Raw genomic sequence first — 18,933 nt, forward strand, 5'->3', positions numbered from 1 at the left:
CCACACGTCTCCTACCACGTGTCTCCTACTATGTGTCGCCTATAATGTGTCTCCTACAACACGTCTCTACCATGCATCTCCTACCACGTGTCATCTACCACGTGTCATCTACCACATGTCTCCTACCAGGTGTCTCCTACCATGTGTCTCCTACCATCTGTCATCTACCACGTGTCTCCTACCACACGTCTCTACCATGCATCTCCTACCACGTGTCATCTACCACGTGTCTACTACTATGTGTCTCTACCATGTGTCTCCTACCACGTGTCTCCTACCATGTGTCTCCTACCATCTGTCATCTACCACGTGTCTCCTACCACACGTCTCTACCATGCATCTCCTACCATGTGTCTCTACCACATGTCTCCTACCACGTGTCTCCTACTATGTGTCTCTACCATGTGTCTCCTACCACACATCTACCACACGTCTACTACCACATGTCTCATACCACATGTCTCCTACCACACAGCTACAACGTGTCTACTACCACATCTCTCCTACCACATGTCTACTACCACATGTCTCATACCATGTGTCTACTACCACATGTCTCATACCATGTGTCTCCTACCATCTGTCATCTACCACATGTCTCCTTCTTTGTGTCTCTACCATGTGTCTCCTATGTGTTTCTATGTGTCTCCTACCACGTGTTGCCTACCACATGTCTCCTACCATCTGTCATCTACCACGTGTCTCCCACCATGTGTCTCTACCATGTGTCTCCAACCACGTGTCTCAACCATGTGTCTCCTACCATGTGTCTCCAACCACATGTCTACTACCACATGTCTCCTACCTCTCCATTTCCGTCCTCCTCTGGATTTTCTATTTTCGTCTCACATCCAGGTGTTTCTTTGCCGACACTGCCAATTCTGAACTCAGTCACTGTATCTACTGTATGGGGACCTAAAAGAAGACACTAATACTGATTAAATAACATCACTCATTTTCAAAACTTAAGGTGTAAATTTGACAAAATGATGTACTTATTCCAAACAAATCCCTCTATACTAAAGTCTGATACCTACCTGTCGACTCCCTCAGTCTGACTAAGTCTGATACCTACCTGTCGACTCCCTCAGTCAGACTAAGTCTGATACCTACCTGTCGACTCCCTCAGTCTGACTAAGACTGATACCTACCTGTCGACTCCCTCAGTCTGACTAAGTCTGATACCTACCTGTCGACTCCCTCAGTCAGACTAAGTCTGATACCTACCTGTCGACTCCCTCAGTCTGACTAAGTCTGATACCTACCTGTTGACTCCCTCAGTCAGACTTAGTCTGATACCTACCTGTCGACTCCCTCAGTCTGACTAAGACTGATACCTACCTGTCGACTCCCTCAGTCAGACTAAGTCTGATACCTACCTGTCGACTCCCTCAGTCAGACTAAGCCTGATACCTACCTGTCGACTCCCTCAGTCTGACTAAGTCTGATACCTACCTGTCGACTCCCTCAGTCAGACTAAGTCTGATACCTACCTGTCGACTCCCTCAGTCAGACTTAGTCTGATACCTACCTGTCGACTCCCTCAGTCTGACTAAGTCTGATACCTACCTGTCGACTCCCTCAGTCAGACTTAGTCTGATTTCTAGCTGTCGGTCAGACTAAGTATAGCTGATACCTACCTGTCGACTCGCTAAGTCCGAACACAGACAGCAGAGGAATGTTTAGACTGTAGAAGTACTCGATGGTTTCCTTGGATATTGGAGCAGCACCAGTATAAGTCATGGCACACCTGTCCAGCCCAAGCTCAGCCTTTACTTTGTTAAAAACTAGCACATTAGCCAATGTCCATCCAAATGGCATCCATTGTCTAAAAATGAGTCACAAAGGGAGATAACTCTTGCATGAATCATGCAGTACACAATATAGTGAGTTAATTAAGTGTTGTTAATGAGAGATCCCACAGTTTTCATGTTTCTAATTAATTTTATTAATTATATGAAGTTTAATTACATGTAAATGGTTATAATGAGATATTAATATTCAGTTTATCTTTCATCAATATGGATTCTTCTTATTGGCGACCTAGATTTGATTGTCAAACCAATCACAATGTAAAAATGTAGCTCTATAAATAGATTTGATTGTCAAACCAATCACAATGTAAAAATGTAGCTCTATAAATAGATTTGATTGTCAAACCAATCACAATGTAAAAATGTAGCTCTATAAATAGATTTGATTGTCAAACCAATCACAATGTAAAAATGTAGCTCTATAAATAGATTTGATTGTCAAACCAATCACAATGTAAAAATGTAGCTCTATAAATAGATTTGATTGTCAAACCAATCACAATGTAAAAATGTAGCTCTATAAATAGATTTGATTGTCAAACCAATCACAATGTAAAAATGTAGCTCTATAAAATATACACAAGTCATTAAGTCACTGGCCACTCTGTGATCAAATATAATTTGGTTGTAATTGGACCAAGCCAAATGGCATTAAATTTCATTATAATGAAAATATTTGTAAGAATTTTGCTAACTTGTTCATTTTGGCATAGACACCTCGAAGGCCGATTTCTTTGGCCTTGGTACCAATCATCTTCTTCACGCCAGTCACAGCTTTTCCTTTTTCTACCATTTTTTCCATAAACTTTTCCCAGACACGAGGGACACCAAAAAATGCAGTTGGTCGAGCCTCCTGTAGAGTATTCTTCAGTGTTCCCTAAGATAAATTTAAATATTCATAGTGAAATGGAATAAAAAATAGTTTGATTATATATAGAATGTACATTTATAATACCAAAAATTTCTTGATTGTAGCATGGATATTAATCCACAAACTATATCAGCCATGATTGTTAATAATGGTAGCAGGTAGAGTTCTGTAATGCACCTCTATCCTAAATTTACTCAAAAATAGACCAAATCAAAATTTTGACCATTCAGAATTGATGGTGGCCATCTTGGATGCAAAAGGGAGATTACTATGAAAGTACCAACAGGAACCCTGCAATTTTAAATCTGACAGATGCTAACATCATTGGGTGAAGTTTGCTACAGATCGAGGTACAATGTACATCATATTACACCAACATACTGCTTGTAATCAAACATATCTATTCTTCGACCAATCAGAAGTGACAGCAGCCATATTGGATTACACAAATGACCAAATTATATTTCCTGCAAACTCTTTCAATCATAAATGATGTTTATGGAAGTTGTGGTACAGTACCTGAGGTACGATGTCCATGCAATTCATTTTTTTTTCAACCATGTATTTCATTAATTACCCACTGTATCTATCAGATCTCATGATAAATTTTCATTTAAAAATGACAGAATTTGATTAAAATCATTTCTTGATCTGCATTCTGGTTCATTAAACTACACTCCAGTCCATCAAAGTTGTGTAGTTTATGTAACATGAACTCAGGTCAAGATATGACTTTAGTGAGATCCTGATTGACAATACAAAAATAATTACCATATCTAACGAGGTGTAATTCAGAGTTGATGTTTAATGCCATACCTTTAGTGCATCGGGTTGTGCAAAATAAATTGAGCCACCAAATGCTATCGGGATGTGAATGTCCATTAGCTGACCGGCAATATGACTCAAGGGCAGATAACTCACAGCTACCTCAACACCAAATTTGTAATTTACATTTCGTCCATGCTGTCTGCAAATCCAGGTGATCTGAAGTGTTTTAAATCGTGAGGGTAAAATGACTTAATTGTTACTCAGGTAATTTTCTTGAAAGCTAATCGACAGCTTTCGATGAACACATGCATGTTCATTCTGCATGGTTGCTCGAGCAGTTGATACTAAGTGGTGTAAATTTAAAAATATTTAAAAAAAAAATTCAGTTGATATTATGTGGTGTAAATTAATTTTTTTTTTAACTTTTCTTGTCCTGATGTTGAATAATTAAAATGTGATTTTTTTTTTGTATATAAATTGAATGGTTACCACGGCGATTATTTATTATCTGAATGTAGCCAATTCACCAATAGGACAGTAGACATTAAAGTTGATTTTTTTCTCAGAAGTTTATTGAAAATATACTGTACATGCACACAAACCTGTATCTCAGGACTATGGAGTACATTGTCTTAACTTACATTGTCATGACTCAACATCACCCCTTTAGGGTTTCCTGTTGTTCCCGACTGAAACAGAGAAAGGAAAGATCATAAAAACAACAGAGAATACCGACATAATAACGGAATGGTAGTTCTATCTCAATATAGCAATAAAACGAGGACAAAAGCTCACCAGCGGCAGCAATCACACTATGCATTTATTTTTAATGTATGTATTAGCATGTCATTTTGAAATTGTACATCACATAATATTTACCATTGTATGGCACTGCCACTATATAACCCTACCAATTCAGTTGCGAGTTCACCAGCTTATGAACTGCCAACTGAAATTTGAATTTGAAAATTTCAAAAAAAAATCGCACGACAAATACAAAATCGCAGATGGTAAATATAAGCATTGAACAGCTTTCAGTTGGCATTCATAGTCAATATGAATGCCAACTGAAACCTGTTCAATGCTTAAATATCGCTCCTGGACCTCAAATGGATGTTTAAACCAAATAAGAAGGGTGAGGACTTACAAGCTTTCCAAAACTTACCCCCAAAATCTTTAAGGAGGGTTTTGGTGCCAAAATAAGTCCGCTAAATGGTAAAATGCCAAAAAAAATCACAAATATTTTCTGCATGATTTTACCATAACATCACTCCTGGACCTCTAATGAATGTATAAACCAAATTAGAAGGGTGTGAGGTGCATTCTTTTGGATTTACCCTCAAAGCTTTAAAGTGGTTTTTGGTGCCAAAAAATTAATTCCACAAAATGGTAAAATTCGAAAAAATCAATTTTTTTCCCTGCATGATTTTGCAATAACATTACTCCTAGACTTCTAATGAATGTATAAACCAAATTAGAAGAGCATGAGGTGTATACTTTTGCTAAAAAAGCGAAGTCCACAAAATGGTAAAATGCAAAAAAATCAATTTTTTTCTGTTTGATTTTGCCATAACATTACTCCTAGACCTCTAAAAAATGTATTAACCAAATTAGAAGGGTGTGAGGTGTATACTTTTGGACTTACAAGCTTTCCAAAAACTGATCCCAAAAACTTTTAAGTGGGGTGGACGCCGACGCCGGGGGTAGAGCATTAGCTAACGGTTACTTGTAACCAGTGAGCTAACAACAGAGAATACTGACATAATAACGAAACAGTAGTTCTAACTCAACATCGATAAAATGAGGGCAAAACAGAAACAAATATAGATTTGCGAGGAGACGCTTGAAAAAGTACAAGATGTGATCTCAGCTTCCATAAGAACCCAGACAACCCTAGGTAAGGATTGAACCACAAACCGCAGGTTTTCACCAGAAGTCCATCGATCTGATACTCTACTAACTGAGCTTAATTATTTATCCCCTCCTGAACAGGGGCCGCGGTGAACCACAAACCTCAAGATTTTCGCTAAAAGTCTAGATAGAACTGATTTACGAAAAAAATATTCTTACCGTATACACCAAAGTACAAGCCTTGTTTGGAGCCTGTATGTTGAGACGTTCCTGGAGGGTAGAATCGGGCACATCCTCCCCCTTGGCCATAAAGTCCTTCCACTAAACAAATTAGATGTAAAACAATCTTACTTTAACATATACAGTGGTCCCCCTATTTAGGACCACTCTCAAGAACGACCACCCCTTGTATGCGACCAAGTTTCGCGTTCACTGACAATTTCAAACAATAAATTACCCCTTCTAAAGGACCACCCCGCTATCTCGACCAACGACTGCTTAATCATGTCCCCAAAACGTGAAATGCATGGGATCATTGACCTCACTAATGTCACTCTGATAACAAAACTCTCAACAAAGACCACCCCCATCATAAGACCACCTGATGTCTGTCCCCTTGGTGGTCTCATAAGAGGGGGACCACTGTATCTAAAACTGTGTGTAACCTTATCATCTTCTTCATTCTACTCATCCTTATAACTATGAGATATTGATGATAAGATGATACAAATATATTTTTACATTACTGATTACCGTATTTTACCTAATAAGAGCACCTGCCCCCATTAGCCCACTTGCACCTTTTTCTGGTAAAAGGATGGGTGTGCTAATTAAAACATGTAAAAAGCTTCTAATATCACTGATCTGTCAATATAATATTTGGTATTTTAAGTCAAATGCGGTATTTTATCATAGCCTTTACTAGAGGAAAACGAAGATCTAATCATGATTAAAACTACTACAGATATTTCTGGTCAGGTCGGTGTTACTAAGAGACAGTGAAATTGTCCTAGCGACCATCACTATTGTAACTCTATTGAGCAACTGTCTTTACCCAACAGTAGCCGCATCTTAATAACCAGTGATGGAGCCTTAATGATGTCTGGGGGACGGTCCCTATACACCTTAATGATGTCTGGGGATGGTCCCTATAAACCTTAATGATGTCTGGGGGATGGTCCCTATAAACCTTAATGATGTCTGAGGGATGGTCCCTATAAACCTTAATGATGTCTTGGGGGACAGTCCCTAAAAACCTTAATGATGTCTGGGGGACGGTCCCTATAAACCTTAATGATGTCTGGGGGATGGTCCCTATACACCTTAATGATGTCTGGGGGATGGTCCCTATACACCTTAATGATGTCTGGGGGATGGTCCCTATAAACCTTAATGATGTCTGGGGGACGGTCCCTATAAACCTTAATGATGTCTGTGGGATGGTCCCTATCAACCTTAATGATGTCTGGGGGACGGTCCCTATAAACCTTAATGATGTCTGGGGGATGGTCCCTATAAACCTTAATGATGTCTGGGGGACAGTCCCTATAAACCTTAATGATGTCTGGGGGATGGTCCCTATAAACCTTAATGATGTCTGGGGGACGGTCCCTATAAACCTTAATGATGTCTGGGGGATGGTCCCTATAAACCTTAATGATGTCTGGGGGACGGTCCCTATACACCTTAATGATGTCTGGGGGATGGTCCCTATAAACCTTAATGATGTCTGGGGGATGTTCCCTATAAACCTTAATGATGTCTGGGGGACGGTCCCTAAAAACCTTAATGATGTCTGGGGGATGGTCCCTATAAACCTTAATGATGTCTTGGGGGACAGTCCCTATAAACCTTAATGATGTCTGGGGGACGGTCCCTATAAACCTTAATGATGTCTGGGCGACGGTCCCTATAAACCTTAATGATGTCTTGGGGGACAGTCCCTATAAACCTTAATGATGTCTGGGGGATGGTCCCTATAAACCTTGATGATGTCTGGGGGATGGTCCCTATAAACCTTAATGATGTCTGGGGGATGGTCCCTATAAACCTTAATGATGTCTGGGGGATGGTCCCTATACACCTTAATGATGTCTGGGGACAGTCCCTATAAACCTTAATGATGTCTGGGGGATGGTCCCTATAAACCTTAATGATGTCTGGGGGATGGTCCCTATAAACCTTAATGATGTCTGGGGGACAGTCCCTATAAACCTTAATGATGTCTGGGGGATGGTCCCTATAAACCTTAATGATGTCTGGGGGATGGTCCCTATACACCTTAATGATGTCTGGGGACAGTCCCTATAAACCTTAATGATGTCTGGGGGACGGTCCCTATAAACCTTAATGATGTCTGGGGGATGGTCCCTGTAAACCTTAATGATGTCTGGGGGACAGTCCCTATAAACCTTAATGATGTCTGGGGATGGTCCCTATAAACCTTAATGATGTCTGGGGGATGGTCCCTATCAACCTTAATGATGTCTGGGGATGGTCCCTGTAAACCTTAATGATGTCTGGGGGACGGTCCCTATAAACCTTAATGATGTCTGGGGGATGGTCCCTATAAACCCTAATGATGTCTGGGGGACGGTCCCTATAAACCTTAATGATGTCTGGGGGACGGTCCCTATAAACCTTAATGATGTCTGGGGACGGTCCCTATACACCTTAATGATGTCTGGGGGATGGTCCCTATAAACCTTAATGATGTCTGGGGGACGGTCCCTATAAACCTTAATGATGTCTGGGGACGGTCCCTATACACCTTAATGATGTCTAGGGGATGGTCCCTATAAACCTTAATGATGTCTGGGGGATGGTCCCTGTAAACCTTAATGATGTCTGGGGGATGGTCCCTATCAACCTTAATGATGTCTGGGGGACGGTCCCTATAAACCTTAATGATGTCTGGGGGACGGTCCCTATACACCTTAATGATGTCTGGGGGATGGTCCCTATAAACCTTAATGATGTCTGGGGGATGGTCCCTATATACCTTAATGATGTCTTGGGGGATGGTCCCTATATACCTTACTGATGTCTGGGGGATGGTCCCTATATACCTTACTGATGTCTGGGGGATGGTCCCTATATACCTTAATGATTTCTGGGGGATGGTCCCTATAAACCTTAATGATGTCTGGGGGATGGTCCCTATAAACCTTAATGATGTCTGGGGGATGGTCCCTATCAACCTTAATGATGTCTGGGGGATGGTCCCTACATGTTCCCATGGTACCTACAGTGTAAACATTCTCCTTGGCTTCCTTCAGCTCCCCTGTATACTGAACAATGGCCTTGAGGTGTGGAAGGTCATCCCAGATCTTAATGATTTTCTGTAGCTGTACATCGTTCTCCACTACGGCAACGTTGGTCCGAGAATCTGACAAGATAAACTTGCAGGCTTCTGGTGTGTTGGTTGTGTAGACTCCAGTAGCCAGACCTCTGAAAAAAACAAGCAGATTTTACAATGAATTCTATTGTTTAATACACGTAGTAGAATGTTAAACTTAATAACAATAATTGAAAAAATAATTAAAAAATTACAAATATTTGTACACTCATACTACCCATCAAGCACCAGCATATAATATTTTTGTCTTACCCTGCAAATATGGCGCCCAAGTCTGCTATGGCCCACTCCGGTGAATTGAATCCTAAAATACTAACAGCATTGTAGGGTTCTAAACCAAGCTGAAAAATACACAAATTAACAATTTTTATGCCAAATATTAAATTTCATCCTATTGTCGTTTTTTATTGTTTCTCTAACATGTCATGCTCGATTTCAGAGTCAGACTGTGATAAATCAATCTGAACCACATACATGCAGGTAACAGATGCTGTGTATCAACAATCAGAATTAGCCTAATTTTTTTTTTACATATTGCGAGGTTGAATGTAAGCTATGTGTGTGGAGTTTTAATGTACTAAAATGAGACCTCTACTGAAATCTACCTAGAATCTAACTCATGGTATTCCTGGATAATGTCACTAACTTCTGACTATACATTGTTTGTTTGTTTTTGTTTAACGTCCTATTTACAGCCAGGGTCATTTATAAGGACGTACCAGGTTTTGGAGATGGAGGAAAGCCGGAGTACCCAGAGAAAAAACCACCGGCCTACAGTCAGTACCTGGCAACTGCCCCACGTAGGTTTTCGAACTCGCAACCCAGAGGTGGAGGACTAGTGATAAAGTGTCGGTACACCTTAACCACTCGGCAACCGCGGCCAAACAATAAACCATACAATAAAATACTGAAGCAACATGTGAACAACATGAGGACGTTACGACCTTGAGACTGACCAACCTTTATGAAAGCCTTGGCTGCCTTCCGAACGTCATCATAGTATTGTTGATAGGTCCACTTCTTCCAGTCTCCGTCCCGCTTGACCGCTGATGACACACAATAATGACACACATAATCAATTCATCCTTAACAAGAATGATACCATTTTTTTATCTTTTTGGATTTAGAGACTTTTCAGGTTTGGAGAAGCTCATATCTATAATTTGCCTCTTTTATTATTTTACTATTTATAAAAGAAATTCTGAAGAAGGCTTCCAGACTCGCTTTTCCCAATCATTTTCATTTTCATAGATATCAACTGATAGCCAACATACTTGGGGAAGTTGCGACAGAAAAGAAAGATAAATGGAATATAAAAAGAATTACGCATAATTATATGTGTCGCCTGTCCCAGTTTGTCATGGGTACTCCAGGATATATTTGAAGAGACTACCATGAAATTCTTTGATTTTTTTCTTAGTCAAGAAATTTAAAATTTTTACCCAAAAAATACAAAATTTGAAAAAGAAATGCTAGTAAAAACTGTAATGCATTCAGCTATACATCCCATAATACACCTAAGACCTAAGTTTGATTGCTCTAGCTTTTATAGTTTGTCAAAAACAGCCTAATATGCAAGAGCTAAATGCAAAACCTTAGGATATAACATTGTGGATGCAGCTATTGCCAAACAAATATCTATTTAACTGTATTCATATCTGATTAAACATGTACTACCAGCTATAAGGCTTAATACGGAAACAATTTCCCAAAGAAAACTCAGAGGAAAACGTGAATGTTTAAACCTACCAACAGCCAAACCGTTCGGGAGTTTCTTTCGCTGTCTTGTCGAACACAGAGACGATTGTAACTGGTTCATCTGACTGTGGAGGTTTACTCCCCATTCTCAGTTTCACAGGGGAAGACGGGTCACTTGTCCAAAGGGTATCCGCCGAGAGACAATCATCAATTACTGTATGTAAATAATTAATACAATCATCAATTACTGTATGTAAATAATTAATACAATCATCAATTACTGTATGTTAATAACTAATACAATCATCAATTACTGTATGTAAATAATTAATACAATCATCAATTACTGTATGTAAATAATTAATACAATTAATACAATCATCAATTACTGTATGTAAATAATTAATACAATCATCAATTACTGTTTCATTAATAATGTTGATGAACATGTTTGCTTATCACACATGTGTAGCATGTCATCAATATCTGTGTATGGAGTAATGACATATCTCTAACTGTGGGTAGTATGTCATCAATACCTGTGTATGGAGTAATGATATATCCTGGACTGAGGGTAGTATGTCATCAATACATGTGTATGGAGTAATGACATATGATGAACAGTAGGTGGTATGTCATCAATATCTGTGTATGGAGTAATGACATTTCCTGAACAGTGGATAGTATGTCATCAATATCTGTGTATGGAGTAATGACATATCCTGAACATTGGGTAATATGTCATCAATATCTGTGTATGGAGTAATGACATATCCTGGACTGTGTGTAGTATGTCATCAATATCTGTGTATGGAGTAATGACATATCCTGAACATTGGGTAATATGTCATCAATACCTGTGTATGGAGTAATGACATATCCTGAACTGTGGGTAATATGTCATCAATACCTGTGTGTGGAGTAATGATATATCCTGAACTGTGGGTAATATGTCATCAATACCTGTGTATGGAGTAATGACATATCTCTAACTGTGTGTAGTATGTCATCAATATCTGTGTATGGAGTAATGACATATCCTGAACATTGGGTACTTTGTCATCAATACCTGTGTATGGAGTAATGACATATCCTGAACTGTGGGTAGTATGTCATCAATATCTGTGTATGGAGTAATGACATATCTCTAACTGTGGGTAATATGTCATCAATATCTGTGTATGGAGTAATGACATATCCTGAACTGTGGGTAGTATGTCATCAATATCTGTGTATGGAGTAATGGCATATCCTGAACATTGGGTAATATGTCATCAATACCTGTGTATTGAGTAATGACATATCCTTTACTGTGGGTAGTATGTCATCAAAATCTGTGTATGGAGTAATGAAATCTCCTGAACTGTGGGTAGTATTATGTCATCAATATCTGTGTATGGACATATCCTGAATTGTGGGTGGAATGTCATCAATATCTGTGTATGTTTTAACCATATTTCATGGCAAACAAATTCTACTAAAACATACATCTTTGTTTCCCTTCATCATCCTTATTCTCAGCTTTGTTATTATTAGCTGAACTGTTTCCACCATCTTGTTTCTGCTCCGAGTTATTATTGACTGGGCTGTCACTTCCGTTTGGAGTGGTATCTTGGCCATCTCTGTAAATATGTATGTAGAATGAGAGTTAAGTTAGACAAAACTGTAAATATACCACAGTTAATAATATTGGTAAAGTTTACATTGACATTTAAAACTAATAACTGTTTGTAAAATGTTTTCTATGATGGAAATGGCACTAAGAGCAGAGTAAAATCTAACTAGGTCAAATGAGCAGAAAATGTAGGTCACAGTAACCTAACTTTAACACAGTGGTTTATACAACTGAACTTGAAATCACAAAAGGACTATAGCATCACAGAAATGGAGAGTAAAAAACACAAACGTTTACCATGATATAGGTATAGACAGACAGAAATGATGTATGATGGACAAATGTAGGTCACAGTAACCTATGTATGATAGACAAATGGACGATAACCAAAATTTTCAGTCTAAAGGTTTTGCCCTAAATGAAGTTTAATTTTCCCTTCAAAGTATAATGAAAATTCTGCATTCTTCACAATTCAACTTCACATCACCTATGTCATAATATACTCAATATAAATCTCATTACATATACATTTTTGATACCTACAACTACTGGGTATACAGCCTCTCAGTTACCTTGATGTAGGTCACGTACAAAGACACACTAAATTTTTGTTGATTGTCCGGTAACAGGATATAGGGTATAAATCACCTTAACGACAGTCAGAAAACTGTTAGTATACCTCAGAAGAGTTCCTTAAGAGATGTGACTAGAATATACTACATCTGCTCCCTATATATTTATGTGATCCTATGTAATTTACCTGTATCTTGAAAAAGGGGCAGATTGCCTCGAAAATTCGACAATTAACTTGTCTGTACTGTCGTTATAACTGCTTGACATATATATGTATATTTATTTTTCTCGGTACAATTACGACAGGAAATTCAAATCGATATCTTCGGATCACCAACACAGAGTGTATATGATACATTGTGCTAATAAATAGATATATAGCTTAGAAACACAAATGACGAAGGAAGACAACTTTTTGACTCGTGCCCTGACCGGGCCTCAAACTCATGATCTACGGCACCCAATCGCCTAGCCAGAAATATCCGCAGCCTATACCGCTGTGCCACATCGGCTTTCTTAAAAAAGAACGTTTCAATGGCACAGAGATGGTCGGCCCGATACCCTGACATGATCATTGTGGAAGTCGTCTATAAGATGATATATGTACAATTCGTATCCATGTATGTAAAAACATTGCGATCCAGGTATTCTATATCATCTTATAGACAAGCTATATTTATATATAATGATAATAATAAAAAACATAAACCAGAAAATCACAAGCGCTTTCACATGCTTTGAGAGCAAGCTCTTCAGGTGTAAAGCATGTGAAAGTGCATGTGATTTTCTAGTTTGTGTTTTTTATTATTATTACTATGTATATCCATCACAAGGACATTATTAACTTTTAATTATATATATATGTATTTGGTAGTATAATCACAGCTATATAGCTGCGACTGCACTCTTGCAGGTTCCAGTCAGGAGTGCCGGATGGCGGGATTACAGAGAGAGTTACAGGTCGGTTGAAGGGGTTGCTGGGTAAAGTCCGTGGTAAGTTGTACTGTCCGTTTGTCTCTGGTCAAGTCTGAGAAACACTCACATGACCACATACTTTCACTCACACACACACGACATATACCACTCATGTGACCACACTCTTTCACACATACACACGACATAACACTCATGTGACCACACTCTTTCACACACACCCACACAATGATACCCATGATCACACTACACGTACATATATAATATGTACATACCTGGTCTACATACATTTCCTGACTTTGGTGTCGGAACCATGCAGACATTCATTAAGTAAATCGAACAAAACATTTCAACAATTTTGCAGACTGCTGCATATCACATTATTTTCTTTAAATGACATGTTTAGAAAAGAAAACTTTTTATTGAATTTGATACAATGAACCGGCAGTGGTTTAACAAGTTAACTTATACAGGGACAGTTTGTTTGTTTTTGTTTAATGTCCTATTTCAAAACAGCAAGGGTCATTAAGGGACATGCCAGATTTTGGAGGTTGAACCTGTAGAAAAACCCCGGCCTACTGTCAGTACACTATGTACCTGGCAACTGCCCCACGTAGGTTTCGAACTCGTGACCCAAAGGTGGAGGGCTAGTGGTAAAGTGTCGGGACACCTTAACCACTCGGCCACCGCGGCCCCTTATACTGGGATAGGCACAGGACAATAAACTCTACAAAGCAGTTATACTTACCTGAGCCAGGTAAGCGTGAAATTAAAGTGTCAGTTTCCCTGTACCTGTATATTTTAAAAAGTATACAATGCCTTCCTATATTTACCCTGTTACCTGTATATGGAACACACACCCTTACCTGTAGATTCTATATTTACACTGTTACCTGTATAAAACACACACCCATACCAGTAGATTCTATATTTACACTGTTACCTTTAAGAGGGGGAGAGAAGGGAGGAGGGAGAGAGGTGTTGAGGGAAGGAGGGGGAGAAAAGAGGGGAGGGAGTAGGGAGGGAGGAGGGGAGGGAGGAGGGGAGGGAGGAGGGGAGGGAGAGAGGGACGGAGGGGGAATGGGGAGGGAGAGAGGAGGAGAGAGGAGGGAGAGAGGACGGAGAGAGGAAGGAGAGAGGAGGGAGAGTGGAAGGAGAAAGGAGGGAGGGGAGGGAGAAGAGGGAGAGAGCAGGGAGAGAGCAGGGAGAGCAGGGAGAGCAGGGAGAGGGGAGAAAGAAGGGGAGGGAGGGAGGGAAGAGGGGAGGGAGAGAGGAGGAGAAAGGAGGGGAGGGAAGAGGGAGAGAGCTTGGGAGGGAGGAGGGGAGAGAGGTGGGGAGGGAGGGGGAGAAAGCAGGGGAGGGAGGGGAGAAAGGAGGATAGGGAGAGAGGGGAGAGAAGGGAAGGGAGGAGGGAGAAAGGAGGGGAGGGAGAAGGGAGAAAGGAGGGGAGAGAGAAGGGAGGGAGAGAGGAAAAGAGGAAGGAGGAAATAAGGGAGGGGACTGGGAGAGAAAGAAGGAGATAAATAAAGGATTAATATTTCTCAGGGTATAATATCAATACAATGTTATGATTAAAGTTTGATTGTCAAAAAACAAATCCTGGCATTGTAACATCACAATCATGTCATCTTTAATTCAATATTAACTTAGTGTTTCTATATTACATAGGTTACATTTCTAGGTTATATATCTCCAAATATTGACATTCAAGACACCATGAAGACAAAGCCTATGAAAATTGCACCCTATCTACCAGTAGTAGTTCTTACTGATAATAATAGATACTTATGTATGTTATTATCTAAACTTTGTTCTGTACTGCCGAGATCAACATTATCATTAATATTTTCCAATCCTGCTGAAGATTTTTTTTGTTAATTTTCAGTTAAGCTGCCTAAGTTTGACATGATTATAAATTAAACCTTAAATATAACACCATGACCAAGGTGAAATTGATGTTTAGCGATCTATATATAGAATCAGGCGTGTCAGTATTTATAAATAAACCTTCAAAGATCACAAAGTCAGCATAGGAAACAACACTAACGGTGGGACCTGGCATGCTGCCCATCGACTGACAATGATACAGACATTCATTTTCAAATACATGCACATTGACAATCAAAACAGGAGAATAATATAAAATATCAGTTGTGTAGGTACATACATTAAACATCTTTAAGTATATCTGCATATTGAAATACCAGATTTTCATATGATAAGAAAATTCTAATCTTTACATGACGATAGTGTTATCTTAGATTTTTTGCAAAATCTTTCCAGATCACTTGCACACCAACTGGCTTGGACTATTTTAGTATGCAAGAAAGGTGTATATCTGCACACAAGCTTGCTAAATGCTTTCATGAGAGTCAGGCCAGATCTGGATTATATTTCAACTAATGTATATATACATGTAAACATAATATCACAACCTCTAACTACAAGCATAAAAAGCAATAGTCTTAAATGTATTGATGTCCAGTTAAGGCTCTCGAATTCCTTTTCCAGACTCTCAACTTCACGGTCCATTTCCTAGGTGACAAACATTTTTGTGCTTTCCGTAAGTTTTCCTTGTCATGCCTATTATATGGTACCATTCAGACAGCAGTTTTTTCCTTTCTCAATTTTATAATAGAAGCATTTCTACCAAAGCTTATACTTTAGGCTATATATCAGCTTTCATCATTATTTCAGCATTACACAATTACGATACTGATCTCAAGGTCACAAGGACACTGAGAGGAGAAAATATAATAGCATGCTACTTCTCTCCATGCACAAGGGACACAAATGTCTAACAAGCATATAGGGCATTGCTAAAACAATACCACATGTCCCCAAACGGTCCCCAAATAAAGACAGAAGCAGTGACCTTGACCTTGACCCAAAAATCCTCAAACTCAAACCTGTTGGAGATATAATGGTCCTTTTTTTTTGGTCCGTGTGAAGTTACATCAAAATCGTCGAAGAATGAAGCTGCTCGAGCGCAGAGAAACTTCGGCAGTACATACATATACATACAAGACAGACATATAAGTACAAGATGTATGGAAAGGAAACCTTATTTTTAAATGGATAGTAAAAAATGACAGGGGGTTCAACTATTACCTTTGTACATTGATCCAATGTGGTGTCAGAGTGTATGTGTGACTCGGAACTGAAGGGAGTAACGGCTGTGCCTGATGTGGATAATACGGCAGTGTCCATGATTAATGGAAAAATGGAAAATGACTGAGAGAAAAGGACTCTGCCATGGTCCGTATTGTGAGGGGACCATATTGGTCCACTGAATATAATAGCAATAGTAACAAAACCGTTTACGTTTTATTCAGTGGACCAATACAGTACTCTCACAATACGGACCACGGCAGAGTCCTTTCTCTCAGTCATTTTTCCATTTTTGAATTTTACATTGACCCCAGTTTCACCAGTAGGGGACTAATAAAGATCGCAGAGGGTCATAACACATCTGAGGGAACATGCGTGCGACTTGCATGCGTGTGGTGAGTACGTATGTGTGTTTTGGGAGGCTGCGGTATGTTCGTGTTAAGTCTCCTTGTGATAGGCCGGAACCTTTGCCGATTTATAGTGCTACCTCACTGAAGCATACTGCCGGAGATAACCAGCAGGACACCTCACCCGGTCACATTATACTGACAACGGGCAAACCAGTCAGCATTGTACCTGCTGCCCCCATTGTATCTGCTGCCCCCATTGTACCTGCTGCCCCCATTGTACCTGTACCTGCTGCCCCCATTGTACCTGCTGCCCCCATTGCATGATTTTAACAGGAATCTAGATTTCAGATCTTATCTTTTTTTTTTTTTTTTTTTGAGCAACTTTCTTCTTAATGTCTACTGTGTTCACTGCAGCCTTCCTTTTGGCCATGAGTTGAGCGTTCACCCTAGTGAAGAAGGTTTTGAGTTCTGCCGTCTGACCAAACAATACCAGGGTATATCCCAAGTAATCTTTGCTTTCACAATTGAGTATCTTTATTAGTCCTATGCAAGACTGATTTGTTCTGTACTTTCTCCCTCTTTCCTCTTTTCCTCGTAAATTACTCATTTGATGACAAAGAAAATCTTTCATGAAATCTTAGAAAGACCTCAGAAGAACTTAATGAGAAATAGCCATAAAAAAATTTAATTTTCAAAATCCAAAATGGCTGCCTGTCTGCCATTTTTAACCTATCAGACTCAAAGTTGAATAGGTCCAAGTTCTTCTCAAGAAATTGTTATAACAACTTAAACTGTCAAAATTCAAGATGGTTGCATATTAATCCCTCTAGTACACTGTACTACATGTACCTGTCAGCCATTTTGTTGAACTCAAAATTGAATGGGCACAACTAGAAACCAAGGGGAACGGACATTTTGAGTTTGAGAAAAAACTTTCTAGTACCGTAAAAACCTGTGTAATTTGCACAGGTACTTTTTGGGGCGGAAAATGCTGGAAAAAACTTCTATATTTTGCCCATGAAAAATTTTGACCGAAAACAATGTCCAGGAGGTCTTGATATTGATGTATGAAAATGACACTATATAATATATAAACACAGATTAGCACAAAATTTTGCTTCTACTTAATACTTCACGATTAAAATTATTTGATCATTTTGTGTTTGCAATGAGGAAATTGCAAAATTACGTCTTATTTTCTTTAAATCAACCATAAGAGGGAAAGCTACAGTAACCGCCATGCACACGGCATCATAAATATAAACATTTATCAGCTCAAGCTCGCATAAACTTTCAAAGAAAAGTAAAATTAAGTAATTATTTTTATATATATCATGATAAATATGTATAATTGATTAGCCAAATAAAGCTAATACAGTAACTGACTACAGAAATGTCAGCTTGGATAATGTGGGTGTTATGCTTCCCTCAGAACTGCTGCTGTACAGTGTTATAAGGTAGGCCTACTGCCAGATTTATTGTGAAATACTTATAATGAAACAGTGATTGTTGATGGACGGACAATGGACGACAGATGTAGAGTGATTTGAAGCCATATCTGATGACAGTGGACAAGAAATCCATAAAACATGACGGGTAAAAAAGCAACTCACGTTATGATTTTTACGTCAGCAACTGATGCCACTTGTGTTTCTGAATCAGCCATAATTCCTAAAACAAATAAAACAAAGATTAATTATTTCTGAAAATAAGACAAAAATAAAAAAATCGCATGCTGCAACTTACTTCAGCTAGCTAAAGGTCTCTGGCTATTTTTTGGTTCTGACATATTCCTCCACACCTGCCATATTGAGTTTCTCATCATGTAATCCTCTAACATTGTTGGAGTAGCTACAACTAGCTGTCACAGAGAGTTTAACTTCTATTAAAATTTGGATGGCATTTGAGACAAAATATCTCAAACTTGATTATCTTTTCCAGGAATAAAATATGTCCATTGTAAGTATGTAGATAGGTGATCTGTCACACAT

The 18,933-nt window shown here is 39.0% G+C and overlaps 1 protein-coding gene across 1 annotated transcript in view; it reads right to left on the reverse strand.

The window, feature by feature from the left end:
• Window positions 1-18,933, reverse strand: part of LOC117334357 (long-chain-fatty-acid--CoA ligase ACSBG2-like) — a 33,900-nt gene that overhangs the window by 5,570 nt on the left and 9,397 nt on the right. Inside the window, exons 2-13 of the mRNA XM_033893931.1 lie at window positions 18,556-18,613; window positions 11,849-11,982; window positions 10,412-10,574; window positions 9,623-9,708; window positions 8,915-9,003; window positions 8,553-8,754; window positions 5,524-5,625; window positions 4,095-4,142; window positions 3,502-3,669; window positions 2,510-2,691; window positions 1,641-1,828; window positions 806-915 (exon numbers count right to left, since the gene is read on the reverse strand). Coding sequence (XP_033749822.1) covers window positions 806-915; window positions 1,641-1,828; window positions 2,510-2,691; window positions 3,502-3,669; window positions 4,095-4,142; window positions 5,524-5,625; window positions 8,553-8,754; window positions 8,915-9,003; window positions 9,623-9,708; window positions 10,412-10,481 — 1,245 coding nt within the window. The 5' untranslated portion in view covers window positions 10,482-10,574; window positions 11,849-11,982; window positions 18,556-18,613. The remainder of the gene's footprint in view (window positions 1-805; window positions 916-1,640; window positions 1,829-2,509; window positions 2,692-3,501; window positions 3,670-4,094; window positions 4,143-5,523; window positions 5,626-8,552; window positions 8,755-8,914; window positions 9,004-9,622; window positions 9,709-10,411; window positions 10,575-11,848; window positions 11,983-18,555; window positions 18,614-18,933) is intronic.

Source organism: Pecten maximus, chromosome 9, assembly GCF_902652985.1.
Source record: "Pecten maximus chromosome 9, xPecMax1.1, whole genome shotgun sequence".
In the NCBI taxonomy this organism is placed as follows: domain Eukaryota; kingdom Metazoa; phylum Mollusca; class Bivalvia; order Pectinida; family Pectinidae; genus Pecten; species Pecten maximus.